This window comes from Salarias fasciatus, chromosome 19 (genome assembly GCF_902148845.1).
Source record: "Salarias fasciatus chromosome 19, fSalaFa1.1, whole genome shotgun sequence".
Taxonomy (NCBI): domain Eukaryota; kingdom Metazoa; phylum Chordata; class Actinopteri; order Blenniiformes; family Blenniidae; genus Salarias; species Salarias fasciatus.
In genome coordinates this window covers 7,682,135-7,697,573 of record NC_043763.1, presented here as the reverse complement: position 1 = coordinate 7,697,573, position 15,439 = coordinate 7,682,135, and the positions used below count along the sequence as shown (strand labels likewise).

Below are 15,439 nucleotides of genomic sequence, written 5' to 3'. Positions count from 1 at the left end.
CCTTTTCGGGGTTATCAGTCTTACCAGGTTGTCCCTGCTTGTATAATGAACCATCCAGCCCTCCTTCACCACAGTGGAGCTCCGCCTCTTGGTGTGTTTGATGGACTGGACCACCCGCATCAGAGGGATGTTGCTGCTCGTGGAAGGGCTGCACACACACACACACACACACACACACACACACACACACACACACACACACACCACACACACACAGGATTTTATTGATGGTTTTCATGATTGCCATTCACCGCTGACTGCCAGTGTGTTAATACACCAATAGGAAGTACATGAACTTTTATGTGTTTGCTTTTCTAACCAGCCAGTGTCTGGTAGGTCTTTTCCTCCCAGAAATCCAGGATAGGAAGTGACTTTATGCTCACAGCAAAGACAACACTGCTGGAAACATAAAACTGCCGCTGGAGAAGAATAAACAGAAGCAGGGCAGTTAGACCTGCTCGATAAAACCCGACCACAGACAGCGTCTCTGGTTTGATTCAGGCTGGTGACATTAGCTGAGGGTGTCCCTCCCCCTTCCTTTTTTTTTTTCCCCCCTCCCACTGTTGCTCTTTGATGAAATGCTCAAAGGCAAAGTGCATCAAAAAACAAAAATGAAAGTGAGCAGCCAGCCAAGAAAGCTGCAAACACACAGCACACACTGCCACCTAGAGAAACTGAACAACCGCCTCATGGTCCTGCACCTCCGCCATGAAGGCAAATCACAACTGAAGCCTTTTAATGCAGATGCATTCAAAAATAGACTCCTGCACTGGTACAAATATAGAGTGAGGCTTAATTTTCTAAGACCTGTATTACAAAAAAGGTTTCACAGGAAAAAGTATTGCTTTTATGGAGAAAATAAGTTGTTTTTTTTGTTTTTTTTTTTAAATAAAGAAGGTAAGGGTCAAATGCAAAGCTGGGAATAACACCAAGAGCTGAATATCAAACTCCCAAGAAAGGAGGAGCCCATTTATTGAGACCAAATTGTAGGAAAAAAAAGTCTTATATTCAAACCTCAAGTAATCGCATTGTTAATATAATTGATATCAGTTTGAAATGTGACTAAATGTGACCACTGGTACCTGATGGTCTTGATGGGCTCTTCGTCTTTCTCTCTATCCAGGAAGGGAGAGTCCATATCAAACATCCTCTCATCCGGGGTGGACGGTTCTTCCGGATCGTCCAGTGATCGGCCACCGTCCATGTCGCTGCTGTCCACCTCCATGTTGTCCATGGTGGTGTCCGAGTCTGGCCCAGGGCTGGCCGGCTCTGCGCACCCACATTAAAAACCAGGTGTTACTGCAGATACTGGAGCAATTATGCTGCTGTTACTCTGAAAGCGGGTTTACAACTCACCTCCATTGAAGTCCACCTCCCCCAAACAGTCTCTCGGTACCTTCGAAGCACAACGCTTGTGGCAGTTGAACCTGCAATCTGGAAAATTCCATTTCGGATTGATTTGTGAAAAATTTCCTACACTGCAGCGAAACGTGTAGAAAGTGCACTCCCGCTACGCTGTCCTACCTTTACACTGCATGCCCTGGCGAAAAAGACCTTTGAGCAGACGCTTGCAGTACTGGCAGATGGTGGGGCGCGTGTAGGTGTGGATGGCGAAGGTGTGCGGCACCTTAACCCGCGTCTTCTCCATCTTGTCCATCCAGATGGGCCTGCCGCTCCAGGACAGGATGCGCTTCCCCGCCTCCTGATGGGACCTCTGCTGCTGAGGGCGGAACGATGGAAACCGAGGTGGGGGGGAAGAAATGGAGAGAAGAAATGAGAAGAATTAAAAACCATATGCAGGAAGGACGAAGAGGGGAAAACAGAGGAAGAGCGGCCGCAGAGGGAAGGTTTGAGTGACGGAGAGAGACAGTGAGTAATGACATGGCAGCAGAAGAAAAGAAAGAGGGAAAAAAAAAATATATTTTTCATAGAGAGTTAGCATGACTTTGCCTATTATTCACAATCCTAGTGGCATAAATAAGATTATTGAATTTGTCAAGTCTACTCACACATGAGCATTTTGTTCAGATTTGGAGAAAGTGAATGGCGCCCTTTAAAAGTTCCACACAGAAATAGCAAATGATCCCTTCTTCATTTTTGTCAACATGTGAGTACATAAATCTGCACTTGAATGGGCTTTTAATGTCATTAACATAATTACATTTCCTGATGACCTTTTGCGAGGACATAGGCGAAAGTGTGCGCTTACACAAAAACAGTTTCATAAGGCCACGCTGCAGATCTCTCCTCAGGGCTCAATTCAATTTTATGCGTCAGTACGATTCTACAGCCCCGGGAGAACCTCCCGTGGACAGGAGCCAGATTTGATAAGTTCAGAAGCATGGATGGAGTTCTGTAGCTGCATGTGGACTGACTGAGTAACGTTCCTGGCTCAAACTTCGATTCAGACTCTTGTCAGCGCCGACGATTCTGACGATTAACAGACTACGAATTCCTCTTATATTGCTCCTTGTGTAACGTTTGGATTTGTTCAGCTCCGTCCGAGAAGTGTGAACTCACCTCGTCCAGGACCACCACCGCGTTCTCGGCAGGTGCCGGGCGGGGGACGGACAGCGAGGGTCCGGGCAGCGAGACATTCGACAACCGCCTCTTCCTGACGCCGGTACAGTTATTTGGGATCTTGAAGGCACAGCGCTTGTGGTAGTTCAGCCCACATCCTTGAAACGAAAACACAGGATCGATCATTGTAAACATTACTCCATCAAGATCCAATATTTCAATATCCAATGAAATGGAGGAAAGCGCTCTAACTAAAGCATTGATACGGTGCACACACAAGTAGATATACAGTAAAAACAGTGGCAAAAACCAGAACGGCATGACTCCCATATTTTCCTGGGATTTCCTAGTTTTATAGCAGTTTTCACCATTTCCTTGTAAATGCAAAACTTTTCTGAAACAAAGACGGAAACGTTTCCACTGGAAACATCATTGCTGCGGCCTCACACTGAGGTGGAACTAACATTCTGGGAAATACGGTAACCACACCAGAAATGGAAATGACCACTTTTAAAGCAGCCAAAAAAAAACGCAAACAAAAAGAGTACAGCAGTACAGACACTCACTGCTGCCACCAAACACACAAAAGTGATATTATCTAAAATTTCCATCCAGCAGTTTTAAAGTTTTATCATGACTTTACAAGGAAATCAACTTACTTTTATATTACAAACTTTGAGGACATCAAATGGAGACATGACAACTAAAAGAGTATCATTCAAATCTGGTTGGAAAATGACAAATTTAACTTTACTCCACCAAGATCTGAACATCAGGCGTGTCAGTGTTCAGACAATCTTTTGTGTATTTGTGCATCAACAACACACAACAGGATGGGTTTCCACAACTTGTCCCCGAGATACAGAAGAAAAAGTCTTCGGGACCCCTAAAGAACTGACAGTAAGGTTTGTTTGGATGATTCTAACCTTCACATTTGAGGCCCTGCCGGACCAGACCCCACAGCATCTCCCCACAGTAGTCGCAGAAGGTGGGGGCTTTGTAGGAGTGGACGTACAGGCCATGAGGTCGGATCTGGAAGTCTTCAACTGTGGCTTGTGCTAGAAAAAAAAAGAAGAAGAAGAAAAAACAATCCATGAAACTTGTGAAACTGCTCAAAGAGAACGCTACAGGTGAATAAAACTGAAGAACAACAAGCAGTAAAATTCATTTTACCACTCAGTACTGCTGTATCATCCCATGAGCTGGATCAGAGCTGGTTTTTATCCCACCGGACCGGATGTTTGGCAGTTTTTTCAAGCCAGAATACCACCCAGGTTTACTCTTGGTGTCACTTAAAGGCCAGACTTCCCGCTCTGTGTGTTATTTCAGTGTCTGCGCCGATGATTCGGACTTCAGTTTTATCTTCATCCAGTCTGATAAAGTTGTCATTCATTCACTGAGCAGTGGAGCAGAGTAACAGAGTAGCACACTGTTGCTGATCCTGTTCATCTCGACCTTCATCTCTCAAAAGATGAAGCTAACACAGTTAAGAAGCCAAAGTATTGTTTATTGTTTTCTGCCAGATGTTGTAAATACAGAAAAACAGAGACCTAAAAGTTTATTTTTGTATCATTTATTACACAAATTAGGACAAAAATATCACAATATCATAAAAAATGCCCTGTTGATTCTCACACTGGGCGCTTTTTCAGTTATGTGAATGCAATGTTTTTCTATACTGTTCAGCTCTAGCTCAGTTTTAAACAAACAAGCGTGCTGCGACCTGTTTGCTGCAGTAGAGGGCGTCACATCTGCAGTGACACAGCTTCGGCTGCTGACAGGTCACACCCAGCCAGGAACTGCACTGATATATCAGTCTATCTCTGTAATCAGCAACATCATAATCAGAGCTGCTCATACGGCTCAACGCTGTGCTCCTTATCGTGTTTTCTTCCCTCGCAGTTTGTTTTCTGTCGGCCCAGACACACTGAGCTCATCACCAAAAGCGAGGATCCGTTAATCACAGCTGTGAATCACCAGAGATGTGAAGATGAGTAAGATGAAGAGGGGATTGCTGCCAAATGTGCACAGTCCCACTGCAATCATTGATGTGGCCCAAGTGACCGACAAAAAACGCTGGCTAATCTTTTACACTCAGGTTAAGCTGCTGAAACTTGCTACACAACGTCACTTAGTGTGTGTGTGTGTGTGTGTGTGTTTGCGCCTTTCCTTTGAAAGCTTCCAGCCAAAAACATTGTTTTGGACGAGCGGATGCATTTTCAGCTGCTGTTGCTGGGAAGAGTCGCAGGCCGCTGCAACAACAAATACCGCATGTGATCGAAAGCCAAAAGCAAAACATTTCCCTGACAAATATCTGCATGTGCTGCAGATAAAGACAAGGACAATGTTTGACATGTGACACAGAGAAATGATGATCTGTTAATGTGAGAAGAACAAAAAAAAAAATAAAAAATTTGCTAAAGCAAAACAATTATCCCAGATATTCTCTGAATTCTTCCTCTTTAAGTCATTGTGTGCCGACTGGTGGCTTCATCCAGGGCTGTTCACAGCTCTGGTTTGGTTTAGAGGAGAAGAAAAGGAGCGGGGCAGGTCACATGTCACGAGGCGGGCAGCGCTCTCCGGCACTGACACATGAAAGGCGGCATTCATCAGCTTTTTCACACACGTCTGCCGAACAACTGGCCGCTTCTTAGCAGCGCCGGTATTATGTAACGGCCGCCGCGCTAATTAACATCAAACAACACCCCACATCGGCTCGGCATGTTGTTCCCCCCACCGCGCTTCTCACGAGCGCAGAGGTTTACATGAATGCGCTATCTGTTTGCTCTGGGGCCGGCCAGTTTTCCATTTGCCGAGCCCAAAAGTTTCCATCCGACAAAAATAAGTTTGCCATACTTACGACAAACAGAAGGTATTGTAAAATATCAATTTCGCACGCTCGGCGGCGGTGAATGGAGAGCCTGTGAAAGTGGGTGGGAATTTCGAGAGGAGCGAACGATGAGAACAAAGGGACAATCGGTCAAGCCAAACCTCAAACCTCATGGGCCGAGATGGCCCGCGCGGCGTCCGCTGCATCAGAGCGTGTTTACACTCGGCGGGGCCCGCTACAATCACTTACTGCAGGAAAAACAAGGCCCTTCGCTTTGAGCTCACAGCCAAGAAAAAGCCACTTCTGCCTCCCTGTTGGAGATACTGAGAACGTCTGCCCCGCTCTCCCACAGCCGCCGGATCCCACAACGCCGAGGATGATGGGAAGACAAATTGTGGGGCTTGAGAAATGTTCATATTTTCTCTTATTTCGCGTCTGTCAAGCCCAGATAAAGTGTGTGACACGCGGCGCAGACAGCCAGGCTCCCTGAGCGTTCGGCGACGTTGGAAACACGCGCAGCCAACCCGACATGTCGGACAGCGGTTTTCATCAGGTGCATCTCAGGTTATAAATCGACCGGCTTACACCTGCAGATGGATCTGCAGTGCCGGGTGGGTGGGGAGGATTAGGATGAGAGAAAGCGAATGGGGGAGCGAGAATCGGCAAGAAGTGACACAAAAGTGAGCACAAAGATAAACACAGACAGTCAGAAACAAAAAGAAGGAAGTCCTCTAGTCTTTAGTCTGCATTCCTCAGCCCTGATGCCTGAAGTATCCTCAGATCCTGAACCTATACAATCATCCTCTCTCCAAATCCCTGCAAACAATACTCCCCTGCCCAGAGGAGAGGGGGAGATATGCAGCGCAGGTGGTGTCAGGTGTTTCCCGGTGGAGACAGATGGAGCAGGAGAACAGATTAGAGCAGAACACATACTCTAAGCCTCGCGTCGGTCCCCGGCGCTGCAGAGGAAGCCGATTCATTCATCGCAGGAAACGACAAAAGAAATACCCCGACACCTGCGCGGGCTGCTACAAAAGGTGGACAATCAGATGGAAACTGTGATGAGGAAGGAGGAAAACAAAACGCGAGCTTAGAGACAAATGGAAGCAAGCGTGTGAAGCCAGCGTGGAGCGGAGTGGGCGGAGCGGGCCGCCAAGCAGTCAATATTTTATAAATGAGCACAGAGGACGCTCACAGCCAGCGTCTGACCCACTGAAGCGCCTCCTGATAAGACACAGCAGGCCGTGAGCTTAACAGATCATGTGCCGACGATGACTCGGCAGGAATGAATCTCCTGCCTATGAGTTTCAGGCCATTGTTTGGACTTCAGCGCACTTGCTTTTCAGCGTGCAGGGGAATTTTACATCCATTTTTCTCCCGTTTTGAAGCGCGACCTTTGTATGGAGGGACCCAGAGCTGTGCCAGCAAATACACGGTATTGCCGACCGAGCTGGAGAGCAGACTGGATGAAACCACTGGGGGTGGGGGGGGGGGAATGAGTCACATAACTATTGGGTTTTTGTGTTTTACAATATTTTAATTGATTGCTCAGTTGAAAAAAATCCTCCCACTTTTCTCCAGCAGGGGGCAAAATGTTTTTCCTTCATCATCTAGTTCAAAAGAAAGCCAGAATGATGGACAACTTGTAAAAATGTGCAGGGATAAAATCCAAACCTTCACTTTTTAAATGGAAATTGTTGACACATTTTGGATTTTTTTTTTTTCTTTTTTGCTTTAAAGGGAAAAGCAGAGCTGGACGTGTGGAAACTCTTTGAAAGGCTTAAAAAAGAGGCTGAAGTTCACTTGTTGATGGAGTGTGTTCATGATTCTGTCTCAGATGTGATGTACATTTTTGGGGGGGATTTGGCTCCTGATATCGTCTGTAGACATCATCACTGAACTTTTTCACATCATCTGAAGTTAAAGCGAACTAAAAACACAAAACAAAAGTCAGCAGAATCAAAGAATCGCACACTGAAAAATATCTTGTCTGAACTAAGTCAATCTGAAAAAAAAAAAAAACCACTGTGCAGAAAATGTCCAGTGCATTTACAGTCAGCCAGCAGTTTCCACCCAGAGCCCGATGCATGTGGCTTACCAGAGAGCACCACCTCGATGAGGTCTCCTTCGTGGATGTCTTCGACCGAGGTCAGGCGCTGAAGGATGTTCTCATCATTTAAGTTGTGGCGGAACAGCAGGATCTTGTCGTACATGCCAAAGAAGCCGCACTCCGGGAACTAGAGAGAAGCGGAGATAGAGGTAAAGATATGACCACAGTAAAAGATGCAAGTGAAATGCAAACCCTGATAGATTACAGTAGGAGTAATGTGTCTATATATGTCCAACGCTGAACATCTTGGCTTGTGTGGTTACTTGACTGTGGTGGGTCTGGACCGAATGGAGGAAATAAAAAAAAAAGGATAAAACTCATCTGATCATAAATCTTCTGTAAACACACACAAATCATTTGCAGTGGTGTGGGTGTAGCAGGGTTCTCAACCCTGCTGTCATGAGGAGAGCTACCGCCCCAAAGAGATCTACACAATAACAAACCAAACTTCAATCAAACTGAACAGTGTATCTACGTGTTTGTAAGTTTTAAAGCCCAGGTGCTCTACTTTGTACCGGTTTTAGAGCTAATTCTGATCCTCTTGCTTCACAGGATATCCAGGAATACATTAAACTCTTAATATAAATCGATAATACTTGCATTGATTCAGTTATGTGTTGTGCTAGCATTTTAATTTTTCTCAGCCAGCATCTTGGCGAAAGCAAACCGACACGAGCTGGTCGTGAACCAGTGAGCCGGCGTTAAGTCACGAAGGGGGCGGGTTCAGTGGGCGGGGGTGGGAGGGGAGGAGGTAAACATCCTGAGAGGAGTAGGGGAGAATCAGTGCACAGGAAGTGCAGCACCAGTCAATACTGAGTCACTTCCTGCAGCTAAGGGCAGAGCGTAACCTCGCAGAGAGCAAAGTTCTCGTCACATGGACCTTTCTGTGAAGAAAGCATATGTACACACAGCACTGGCTAAATCTGCTTTACATATGGCAAACTGCTGCCGTGCGGCGGATCAGCTGCTCGTCTTTCTGATTCCAATAAGAAACGTATTTTGGTTATAAAAGCCTTTTGAAGTGAAACATGCTGTATGTCTGTCTGGCGCTCATCCCCCTCTCAAAGGAGAACTGTGTGGGGGAAAAAGCCTCTCATCCCCTGCTCAGCACAACAACACGTTTCCACACCTGACGGTGCAGGAAAAAGCCCATCAGCAGCGCTCAGAGCTGGCGAGCGCGGCTTGTATCGTTTTGGGAACTGGGGCGCCGCGGTGTTACACTGAGGCATGAGCCCAGCACCGATGCCAAGCGGGCTGGCATTGAAGGCTCCGCCAGCTGTTTCCCCCTGAACCAGGGTCAGGCACAATGGGCCAGCGCAGAACAATGCCGCCGTGGCCCGGGAGCGGCCAGGAGCTGGCCCCGTGTCTGGGCACGGGACGCACAAGACACCTGGAGCCTTATCACTGCCAAGAAACACAGAGACAGTCAGCAAGACGGGATTGACTGTTGGCAAAAACATGAGTGTATCAGATGACTTGTGTAAACAAAGCCGGGGGGATTACACGGCAAAAGGTAAAAACGTCCATCAGCAAAGAAAGTCTGGACTCTTCAGGCTTACTGTGGCGCTTTAGATTGGATAAAGATATGCAAAGGACCAGCTCTCCCTTCCTCTTGAAACCTGCACTGTGATCTCTCTCAGTGAAAAGGAACAGTTTCCCCTCAGGGATCAGTAAAGAACAACACCGTAACAAAAAACAGCACTTCTTGCAGGGCAATGGGTTCTTCCCCCGATACACAGTCGAAGGCCCAAGAATCACATGGTTGCTTACTGTAACGTCCATGAACTGCCTATGGGTGCATGTTTAGAATCAACAGGAGGCTGGAGGAGTAAACAAACAGCCTGGCCCATTACAGCAGTACTATCAAACATAAGGCTCAGGGGCCAAATCTGGTCTGCAAGAAGCTCCCTCCACCTTGGAGGCTTTATGGGTCATTTTATATATACAGTATAAAAAATATACTGTCTCTCTCCAACTTAATCACCCCATTTCATCTTTAATTTATTTTCTATTTCTAGATCCAGATTTATTTTTTTGTGCTTTAATGGTCCATGGTGTTTGATAACTTCCTCCACCAACCCGTCCAACTCCACGCTGTCACGTTTCATTTTGTGCTCGTGGCGGCACAGTGCAGCATCCCAACCGTCCAGACAAACAAACATGAAAGCGATACCCTTTCCAACAGAATTCCCCCGTGTAAACAGACACAATCCTCATGTGAATCCTCTTTACGCGTGAAGTCACTCGCGGCGTTACTCTGAGGTGATCACCCACAAAACGCATGCAAAGTGAATGAGCAGTCTATCTGCATGCGCATGCAACTGAACAAATATTATACAAGATGTTGGCAAATCAGGCCCACAGAGGTTAAACTCTAAAGGTTGCAGCCTGAGAAATATAACAATAATCACTCTGTTTAAGCATAATAAATAAATTATTGCTATTTTGATAATGCATCTTTGATATCACATTTAAACCAGCACAATCACACTATATTGATTATGTATTAAATAGTCTATCTTTTATTTTAAATTTAGCTTTGGGTGAGATTTTGCTTGCGGTATAAAACTGAGACTTTACGGTGGTCATATGTGGTCATACAGTGCCATCCAGATGGCATGTACGGCCAGATTTTGACATACAAGTCTTCATATAAGTTGCAAGATCATCCCACAAACTGAAAGACAGAAGTGTGACTTCTAATCTGGAAAATATGACCATTTCAGTTGAGTTGAATTTCCGACACAGTTGAATGACTGCTACGAGCTACTCGACTACCAACTAGCAGAAAAACAGCAGAAAACAACAGAGTGACACCAGCACTGCACCAAAACAACGGTTGGCTGATACCTAAGATGTCATTTATGGAACAAGTCCACATTCTAACCACACAGATGCTTCAATTCACTGTTGGCTTTGTTTCATCATTTCCTGTTGTTACGAGTGTGATCCACAGATTATGTACAGGATGAGTTCTTTATTGCTTTTGCAGACTCTGACTCTGCACTTTTCTCAAGAAAAGTATCAAGTTCTTTCATGCTTACATGTTTGAAAAGGAAAAAAAAAAGGTGGACTGTTGCAGAGCTTTTTAGTGTTTAGTTTATTGGCTGGAAACTGCAATGGTATTGGCATTACAAGACAGTTAAATGAGGGTTTCATGTCACAGGTGAAGACCACTCCCAATACAGGATTCCGGCTTATTTCAATGTGCTTCCCATTACTGTGTATACTGCGCGACTGTGGGTCAAGCTTACTTTGGCGTCTTGCACCACAACACCACATTCTCCACATGCAGCAGGGCTACAAGCACAAAGCTCTCCGGAGCTTTCCAAACAAAGCTGGTGTTTAGATTAATCAATCTAAGTGCTTGCTTTGGATCCGACTGAAGGGGCATCAACCCACATTAGCAGCGAGAAACCATGCTAACTAGCATTGTGATTCTGTTGTCCTTCTACCTCTACTCCTTGTTTTTTGGAGAACATTTTGAACACGAACAAATCTCAAAGAAACAGAAATGACCTACTATTGCCCTCAAAATCCACGGATTATTCCAATTTGGCATTCAGCTGTTGAATGTCCCAAGTTTCTGTATGAGCCCAGTGAAAGTGGGCCCTGCCTGCGAACAAACTAACAGAATGCTGCCACTTGACCAGAAAAGACAATTCCTCTTGTATTTGCCACCGTGCAGCTAATTATCTGTGTTTACCTTCAGTCGGAGCTAAAACAGGCTTAGCTTCGACTCCAAAGTGACTGAAAACTTTGCTGTAGCTGGGATAGACAGCAGCTGTTTGGCTAACAGACACACAATAAACACATTGAGAGGAAATAAATTCCCCCTTAATTTCCATTAGCATTCCAACATGGCATGATATGAAATTTATTAAGAGCTCTCATTCATACTGAAAGCCCCACAGGGTTCTGTCATCAGCTTAATTTCAAAGTAACCCATTTATGAGATGTTTTTTTTTTATCGCTGAAACAGTTCCAAAGCATAAGAAACCTGATGTTTAATGGAAACTGAACATTCGGAGTGTCAAACACGGCACGTGCCTGCACGGCGGAACATTTCCAACCCTCTGCCCCGATGCCCGTCACGCTCGCAGGTGATTAATGCTACATGACTCAAACCATCAGCGCCACGGGCCGGGAAAAGGGGGGCATCCTTCCTGAGCCGGCCGCAGTGTCAACACGGGTTTTCCTACGCTGGCCTGACGCGTCTAGAGATCGGGTTCGATCCCCAGATGTGCGCGGCTGCAGCCGCCTCGTCCAGCCCTGGCACCCCGCGCAGCAGTTTCCACCTGCAGGCAGGCGCATTAATGGTCGCCAGGGCAGAGGACACCGCTGTTTTCCATGCCCCCAACTAATGCAGGAGGAAGCCAGAGGTACAAGAACAATAGATTGGCAGGTTTAGGATGCTATTTTAACAATCTGTTGTTCAGATCGGTCAGATCGAGTGATAACTGATTGGCTGAACCTGTGGGTGTGAGGCAGTTTCCGACACTCGGCCCTCCCTCCCCCGCTTGTAAAAATACACCGTTCACCTTTAGCATGTGGCCCGCCGCTGCACGCTCGCTCGCAGCCACGTCTTTTGTCGCCTTCAAACGCAGATCTGTACGGCGGGGCGGCCGCGACCACACACACACACCAAAGACCCGGACGCCAGAGGAGCTGTGTGTGAGGTCCACAAGTCAGGCTGGAAAGACGAGTCGAAAGGAGCTTTGCAGTAGTAAGCTTTTGTTAAACCGACTAATCTGCCATTGATATGCTAAATCCTGTTATAAGGAAAGAGAGCGAGAGGCGGGAGGGGAGCCGGAGTAGGGGGGACGGGGGGACGGATCTCAAAAATCTTCTTTTTATTGGAGGCCAAAAACCAATTATGTAAACGAATCCATTTAAAACTGATCTCATTTGAAAAAATGTCCCATTTAGCCCTGTTGAAATCTTTATATTTGCTACTTTGTAAGACTTGGGAAATTGCCTTCTGAGTCATAACTCATCCATGTACATTAATTTATAGATTTGACATTAAAACTAGGTAAAATAAGAGTAGCGCCACTCGACAGCACAGACAGAGGTGTCTGGGTAAAGATGGAGGCCGTGTGGCGGGTAGCATCCAGGCTCTGACAGATGGCCGCGTGATTACAGCGAGGAAAAGTATGCTGCTCGACCTCGAGCCGCCTCACACCTTTACTGGCCTGGCAGCGTTCCACACAGATGTGGAGGACAGTTGCGTATCGCTCCGCAGGCTCCACCACACATTAAACTGCACGGCTCGTAAAAATGTGCGTAATGATTCACAATAATGTGGAACTGCAACAAATATCTTCATCCACCTGGTTTATGTGCTGATGCTGCTTTCCAGTTGGGAATTCCTGACACTGAATGACGCCTCGTGAAAACAAGGATCGGGGTTCCGGTCGATCACAACAATCACAACGGCGTCATTCTTAACTTCGGAGCTGTATGTACAGCTGTATGGAACAGTCAGAAAGCCTCTACATGCTGTGAAAACATCTCGGTGGCCTCCAGAGCGCCACGGCTCCCAGTCCGCGCTCTCCTGGGACTTGGTGGTTTTACAGTTGCAAGTACCCGCCATTGCTAATGTTGACAGCGTATTTCTGTGGGTGTGTGTGGTTTCGCGACAAAAACAATCAACAGCACCCACTAGTGTCATTTCTGCGTAAATGGACGTCGATTTCAAAGGCTTAGCTGCATTAATGCGAAACTTTTCTGAAAAACGATGCATTTTCACTTCAGACGCCGTGTCAGGTCATCAGCAAGCTCTCAATTGGTCTTCATGATAGTGCAGAGATTTTAGCATGCTAACAACTTTCCTATGCTTGTTCCCCTTGAGATAGCAGGAAAAGTTAACTTTGAGTTTGTGCAGTGCTTCAAATCTCAAACATGTAAAACCATTGAGGACAATGAATAGATTCAAAATTTCGAAATACTTGTAATTTTCTCTGGATAAAAATAGTTACAAGTCGATATTCTTATCAGAATCATAATTGATTCCCTCTCTACTAATTTCAGCTCTCTGTAAGATTTTTCTCTTTTGACTCTAAATCAGTCTTCTATTCTCATTTTAGTATTTTATGCCACTGGACAATGGTTCTTTTCAGCAGACACTCTTCAAGCAGAAGTTGCAGCAAATTCCCATTTTATAATAGGAGCCAGGAAAGAGTGGCCTTGTTACCTCAGGCATGCCATTGTCATGTGATGTGTTGTTACTAATGCTCACTCACTGGATTATACAATTGTTCCTTCTTAAACTGTGAATAACTGATCAGCCTCAGCCGAAAACACACTGCATGAGTTTAAGTTGTATAATTTGTTCAGGGAATGCAGTGAGCTGTTTTTTAAAACCCATAGCTGATCGTAGGATCTGTACATCCACCAAGAATTTACATTTTTTCACAAAGAAATCGCTAAAATCTTGACGTGAATCAAAGTGTGCCATTTGAGCTGTGGAGAAAGGAAAAACAACCTCGACTGACAGGGAACTTTTGACCTGATCTGAAGTCCAAATTGGAGACAACAGGTGGAGCACGTGAACGTGTGTGAAATGTGTGGAGATGAGCGTATTTGCACTGAATGACAGATGCACGCCGGCATTGCATAAGCAGCTGGTAAAAGATTATCTAACGTCCAACGCGGAACCTAAATAATTTTCATGAAGGTACAGAGTTTCTTATGAAACGTTCAGCCGGAGTCAGGAGGCAGACGGGCCCTGGCTGTTTGGCTCGAGGTGGCAGACAGAGACCGTCACAAGACCGCTGTGTTACAAGGTGTTTATTCAGCGCATAAACGTTCCCACTGTAACCTTGCAATTATTTAACTGTACTAAGACCCAGTTTGAATTTTTTTCCCAAAACACATGAGACGATGACCCACTTTTGTTTCTCCCGGTTAGATCTCAAAAGAAACTGACTCCCATCAGTTCTGACGTCGACCCAAATGGCGACACGTGCTGCTAAGTGTGAAACCACGAGTCATGTTTCACAAACGGCGAGGCCGTTTTCGTGCGTGTCAAAGCAGCGAGGGGACCATTGTTTGACTGTGAGGTGCATTTAAACGCCCACAACAGAGGAAAACGCGCTTCAGTGCCGCAGCCTGGAAACTTCACAGGCACACGCGAGCTTCAGCGGAGAGCTTCGTAATGACTTTGTCCAAGTCACATCAAAGACTCAGTGGAAAACTATTAATTTATTAAAGTCAAGTGAGGAATTGTATTTGTTTTCATTAACGTAATACCAAGCAAAATGTTTCCACACAGTGTCAGTGGAAGAAACACACACATGGGAGATTAGACTGTTACTCGATGTGGGCAGCCAAATAATTAATAAGAGTTCACACTGGAAATACTCTTGTCTTCCTCGGCGTTAAGAGCTTTTGGTGCTCAATTAATAGTTTCCATTTACTCTGGTTGCATGATGTGCCAATAATTCACTTTTATGGTGCAGATGTTGTTATATGGACGCCATAAGGCAATTCACTATAAACCAGTATGCATGTATGAGTATTTATTACACTTTTATAAAAGTGTTGTTGTTACTCCGTGGGGAGGACATGCACCATGAGCCATCCATCCTTTCATACTGATTCACTAAAACCATTAATATACTTTTACAGAATTGCGATAAATACCATTTTGCCTTCGACTCAGAAACAGAAAAATAATACAAAATAAACTCTAATGTAAAATGATATTAATTTAACAATGTATGTGCTACATTTTCTATAAACAATTTTCAATGAAAGAGGGGATAAACAGTTTGGAGTGCTGGAAAACTTGCACCGAGGAGGCGGATTTTTGTAGCGATTCCACCAATCACTGTTTAGCAATATAAATGAATGACGTGAAAACGGGGCAATAAAGTGCTTTAATAGATCCTCCATCCTCTAATGGTTATGAAACCAACGTCCATCTGATATGAAAATGAAGCTTTTAGATGCCTCAAAGGTGTAATATCAGTAGG

At 45.3% G+C, this 15,439-nt stretch overlaps 1 protein-coding gene across 2 annotated transcripts in view; it reads right to left on the bottom strand.

Annotated features, from left to right (window-relative positions):
* Positions 1 to 15,439, bottom strand: part of prkd3 (protein kinase D3) — a 40,534-nt gene that overhangs the window by 12,276 nt on the left and 12,819 nt on the right. Inside the window, exons 3-9 of one of the 2 annotated variants that reach the window (XM_030116132.1) lie at positions 7,449 to 7,587; positions 3,447 to 3,578; positions 2,521 to 2,678; positions 1,525 to 1,720; positions 1,357 to 1,434; positions 1,083 to 1,269; positions 25 to 148 (exon numbers count right to left, since the gene is read on the bottom strand). In XM_030116132.1, the coding sequence (XP_029971992.1) occupies positions 25 to 148; positions 1,083 to 1,269; positions 1,357 to 1,434; positions 1,525 to 1,720; positions 2,521 to 2,678; positions 3,447 to 3,578; positions 7,449 to 7,587 (1,014 nt within the window). The remainder of the gene's footprint in view (positions 1 to 24; positions 149 to 1,082; positions 1,270 to 1,356; positions 1,435 to 1,524; positions 1,721 to 2,520; positions 2,679 to 3,446; positions 3,579 to 7,448; positions 7,588 to 15,439) is intronic. The other variant, XM_030116133.1, reaches the window with a different exon arrangement.